This window comes from Candida margitis, assembly GCF_024628925.1.
Source record: "Candida margitis strain CBS 14175 chromosome Unknown scaffold132, whole genome shotgun sequence".
Taxonomy (NCBI): domain Eukaryota; kingdom Fungi; phylum Ascomycota; class Pichiomycetes; order Serinales; family Debaryomycetaceae; genus Lodderomyces; species Lodderomyces margitis.
This window is the reverse complement of record NW_026261890.1, coordinates 1-5,125: the sequence shown is the minus strand read 5'-3', so window position 1 is coordinate 5,125 and position 5,125 is coordinate 1. Positions and strand designations below refer to the sequence as shown.

Below are 5,125 nucleotides of genomic sequence, written 5' to 3'. Positions count from 1 at the left end.
TCTGAACAAGGCCAAAGTCAACGATGATTTTCCAGCACCTGTTCTTCCAACAATACCCACTTTTTCTTTTGATGCAATAGTCAACTCTATTTCACGCAACACGGGGTCTAAATGCGCTCTATAAGCAGTGCTGTACTTTTTGAAATTAACAACACCATGAGCTGGCCATGTCTTTTCTGGTCTCTTTTCTTCAATAATCATTGGTGCTTCAGAGGGTAAATCACAATACTCAATAATTCTTTCAATAGCCACCCCACCAGATTGCATATCAGCCCAGTATCTAACCACCGAATTCAAAATATAAGTAATAGTCAATGAATACGTCATTACAAACCCCAAAACACTTGGCAAGATGGGATGCTTACCACCTAAACTGACCACTGCCAATAATGCTGTGCAAAACATAATACTAGACGAAATGAATTGCAACCTCATGGATAACCATCTGTTACAGTATTGGATAACAACTCCAATTAATGCTTTGTCGTCGACAAACTTTTTGCTCTTGTGAACAAATCTGTCACGTTGAAGAAATGCCTTGATGGTTTCAACACCATTGATTGATTCTTGTATAGTGGCCAAAACTGGAGACTTGGCGACAGACTCGATTCGCTTTAACTCTCTTGCTGTTGGAATAAACCTAACTCTGAAGTAATTGTAAACAAACAATAAACCAGCAATAACAAAAAACATTGCAGGAAGCGAATAAAATATGACTCCAAATGTAACTAACCCGTTGAGTACCGTAGTGATGAAACCTATTAACATCCATGGAAAATGCATGTCGATCTTACCAATATCCTCAGTAAACCTGTTCAAAATACGACCAACGGGAGTTGTGTCAAAGAAAGACATCGGCGAATGCAAGACCGAGTTTGCCATCTTGTTGTGGAAATAAGCAGCTCCTTTTACAATACAATATCCCCAAATAACAAGGGCAGTCAAGTATGTCAATAAACCGGAAAGGACACCAAATGCTGCATAAAGACCCAAGAAGAAAGTAGGATTAACCGTCTTATTCTCTTCCTTGTTTAGTCCTGACCAGTAACTCAATAAATACTTCTCACCAACGGTGATTAGCAAGGTTAACAAAGTACCTATTACGTAGATGGAAAAATACTTGTAGTCACAGGCGACAATGTATTGCTTGAAAATATCCCATGGAACAGTACCCTTCCGTGTTTCTTCCTCGGTGTGTCCCGTTTTCCTAACAACTCCGTCTTGTTCCTCTTCATCTTTGTCGTAAGAGTGATTGTATGATACCAATGAAGCACGACGCAATACTGATTGTTGGACAACACCCCTATTTTCTTCTCCGACATAGTCAACGATCTCATCCACCAAGTCTTCGGTTTGGAGTGCCTGTTTTGGATCTACTGGTGTAGCATTTACCAATTCTTCCAGCGAAGTGTGCTCTGGCACTGGCTCATCAGACGTACCCTCATCTTTATCTTCTTTTTTCCTTCCATACTCTTTAATCAAAGATGCCAAAGCTCCTTTGCTTTTCATAACAGTGCTGTAATTACCATGCTCAATCACTGCACCACCTGCCAAAAGATAAATGTCATTGGCTTCATGCAAAACAGGAACGGAATTTGTGGCCAAAACTTTAGTTCTGTCACCAATAATACCAGTATCAGATAAAACTTGCTTAATCAAGTTTTTGCCCACATGAGCATCAACAGCAGATAACACGTCATCAAGAAGATATATGTCAGCTCTTGCATATACAGCTCTTGCCAAGGAAATACGCGCCTTTTGGCCACCACTTAATGATATCCCTTTTTCTCCAACGACAGTTTGGTCTCCATCAGGCAAATTCTTAAAGTCTGATACCAACTCACAAGCAATGATCGTCTTTCTGTAAAACTCGGAATCGTATTTATGACCAAACAAAATGTTTTCCTTAACTGTACCATTCAAGATCCATGGGTTTTGCGGACAATATGCGATCGATCCAAATGTCTCCACGCTTGGGGAAGGAGCTGAACTTTCATCGGAAAATGCTGGAATCTGGATTGGAATATCACCCAAGATAGCCTTGATTAATGATGACTTCCCACTACCAACTTTTCCAACAATACATGTTAGTTTGCTCTTTTTAGCAACAAAGCTGATATCTTTTAAAGCAATGTTTGTAGTTGGAGTTTCTTGAATTTCACTCTCTTCATCTCTGTACTCCAGTGAATCGTCTGTATTTGCATTCCAAATGAAGGTTGCATTTTTCACAATAACAGAATCTTCAGCATTGTCTTTTCCATTTAAATCTCTCTTCACATGGCCATTCTGATCGTCGGCCAATTCATCTAGACAAAGTAACTCACCGATACGTGACAACGAAGTCGAAACTTCAATTATATCAACAATAAAGTTGGGAATCAACAACATAGGCTCAGATAACAAGTCAAACAACGCCAATGCTGGGAAAACAATATCTGGAGTTAAAGGAACTTTGTAGAAATAAGAATAAGCTGCGTAGGTTGCACAACTGACAAAGAATGGAATACAGGACCATAAGAACTGGGCCAAGGCACTGACAACACCAATCTTCTTGATGTTGGTCAACTCCCTATCATTACGCACATGACTCAAACGTTCCAACATTGGTTTCTCCCACGAATAGAACTTTATACTCTTTGCCGAGTTCAAAATTTCCGTAATCAAACTTGTTCTGTCATCCTTATCCTTCATTAATTGAATGTAATTCTTTGACATGGAAGCATTGACATAAGTGGCCAATGGTGTGACAATTGTGGCAGTTAAAACACCGGCCCAAGTAGCATTACGAAACAATTGGTACAAGGAAAATAAACAAACAACCAATTTTAACGGTGCTGAGATAAATTCCCCAAGACTCCAGCAAAACCAGAAAATAATGTCAATGTCCATGGTAATGTGGTTGATAATGTCACCAGTAGGCTTGTTTTTGCGTGATTGTGGCGATAAGCGTAACGCTTTTTCGTAAATGATTGTTGTCAAGGACGACTGGATACCAGCCCCGATATTGAATTGCAAGGTAAATGCTTGGTTGAATGTGATAAAATTTGTGCAGGAAATTGCAAACATCGTGGCTGCCCAGAAGTACCCGATGATTATTGGAGGTTTTTCGTGGTTATAAAAGTAAGCAGTGAAGAACTGGATAAACTTTCTCAAAACAAACGGTTGGGCAAAAACCAAAGCAGTTTGGATAACGTTTAGAACAAAATTCTTGTAAAATTCGGAGGCAAAAGCGCCAAATATAGCAGCAAACAAATTTGGCTTGTTCTCGACCTTCTTTCTTCTAATAAGAGCCCACAACTTTGCTACCCAGCTAGGTTTATTTTTGGCTTTGGCCCTTTGTACATCCCAGTGCTTAATAACTCTTGGTTTAGTTTCATCACATGAAAGTTTGCCTAGTACTTTTGGCAAGTCTTCGAACTTGACATCATTGGTCTTATATATCTGGTCTATTAGTGGTTGTAGGTAGTAAAAAGTAATGTACGAAAACAAATTCACTTTTTCCATAAATGGTAGGCTAGAGTCATCAAATCCGGGCTTGTAATAACCAACCTCCAAAATGAAAACGGACAAACTGGTGACAACTAAAAATACTTCCAAAATGAATGATGGACCATTAGGGCCAAAAATTTTATGTTTCGAAACTGAGTCTTGAACAAATACAGCAAATAAATATGCTGAATTCGTAATCCAAAACAATAATGATTCAGCAACTGGGACAGGTGAGACTCTAAATTCAATGCTTGCGACAACAAGTGCTAGTGCTGTAGTTGAAATCAATGCAAAAAGGACTGGTAATTTAGTCAAGAACCAAAGCAGAACCAAAAAAGACACTTGAGCTAAGATCAACATTATTTTGAAACTCTGAAGAGCTGGCCTAGGTGCCTTTATGACAGATTGCTTCCTCAGTTTTAAAAGCAATTTCAATAACCTAAATGCTAGGAGAATACCAAAAAATAAAGTAATAATTTCTCCCACAACGTAAGCAAACTCTGGATTCAAAGCATTACCATATTTAGAGTACAATGGATGGGGAATTGTGAGTTTGTACTTCTTGGATTGTGACAGAACTGTGGGATTGTTGTTGAAATTAATAAAGTCAAAACTATGTAGAAACGACGACGGGCTGAATAAAGATAGATCTGACGGGGAGTACCCCAATATCAGCTCTTTTGTTCGAGTAGCTGATTGTTCATTCATATTGGTTCTGTTGTTTTGGTCCGAAATTGGAAAAGTTGAGATTGACTTTTTTTTTGAAAGGAAAATGGTGAAAATTTATCGGATTGGAAAAACATTTGATAAATAGATAAATAAACCGCCCTTTGTGTCAATTTCATCTACAACTTAGCGAAGATTAACAACAACTTCAACTTCAAAGAGTGTATATTTTTATGACTAATCTCTGTCAACAAACAAAAAAGTAAACAAATAAACAAGCAACTTACGGGGTTGATGATGGAAAAGGTCTTATTGTAAGGGTTAGGTCTCAGCTAAAAATTTAGAGGGACGCTCGTTCTAGCTTTGTTCTGGCTCGATTCTACAAAGCCTTTCCACAATGTAGGAAGTAACGCATTCTTAGAGAGTTCTTTGGCGGTGTGTAGCTTTACGATTTGCCGTACACTCCTCCATCCCTGGGTAAAATTGTAGCAGGAATATACCCCTTCCTTTTCTCAGCCGTCTCAAATTGAGTTCGATTGCCAATTAATTGATTTTGATGCCACACCTCAATGTGGAAGCTTATAATAACATCTTTGTGTAATTATTATTTGTACCGCCTCTTCTACAGAATGTCAAAAATGTCTTTAAACAATTTGTGACTCAAAGGTACAGAGACACGTTTACGCGGTGCTATTTCCGCATTTGGGCGAGCGTATCGCCGATTTGTGCTACAGCCGGCAACCATATTTAAGAGGAGAGTAAACAATAATGAGTCATCTTAAAAAAATAGCGTCTCACTTATATGTCTATCTAAGTAGTAAACAAATTTTATTGCAATCAGATATACCCACCTTGCTTGGAAAGTGAGTAGAAAATACTGCTTTCGTCTTTCAATAAGGTTTGGGGCGTGTCAAACTCAGCAACTTTACCTTGGTCCAATACTAGAATCTTATCGCTATCCATGATGGTG

General features: G+C 38.6%; 1 protein-coding gene across 1 annotated transcript; it reads right to left on the bottom strand. All coding sequences in view use genetic code 12, as the record gives it.

The window, feature by feature from the left end:
- On the bottom strand, positions 1–4,197 carry CANMA_004468 (BPT1; the record flags this gene model as incomplete). The annotated part of the gene is made up of 1 exon (XM_051816747.1): positions 1–4,197. A coding segment is annotated over one exon (4,197 nt), but the record flags the coding sequence as incomplete, so codon positions are not given.
- Positions 4,198–5,125: the final 928 nt, after the last annotated feature.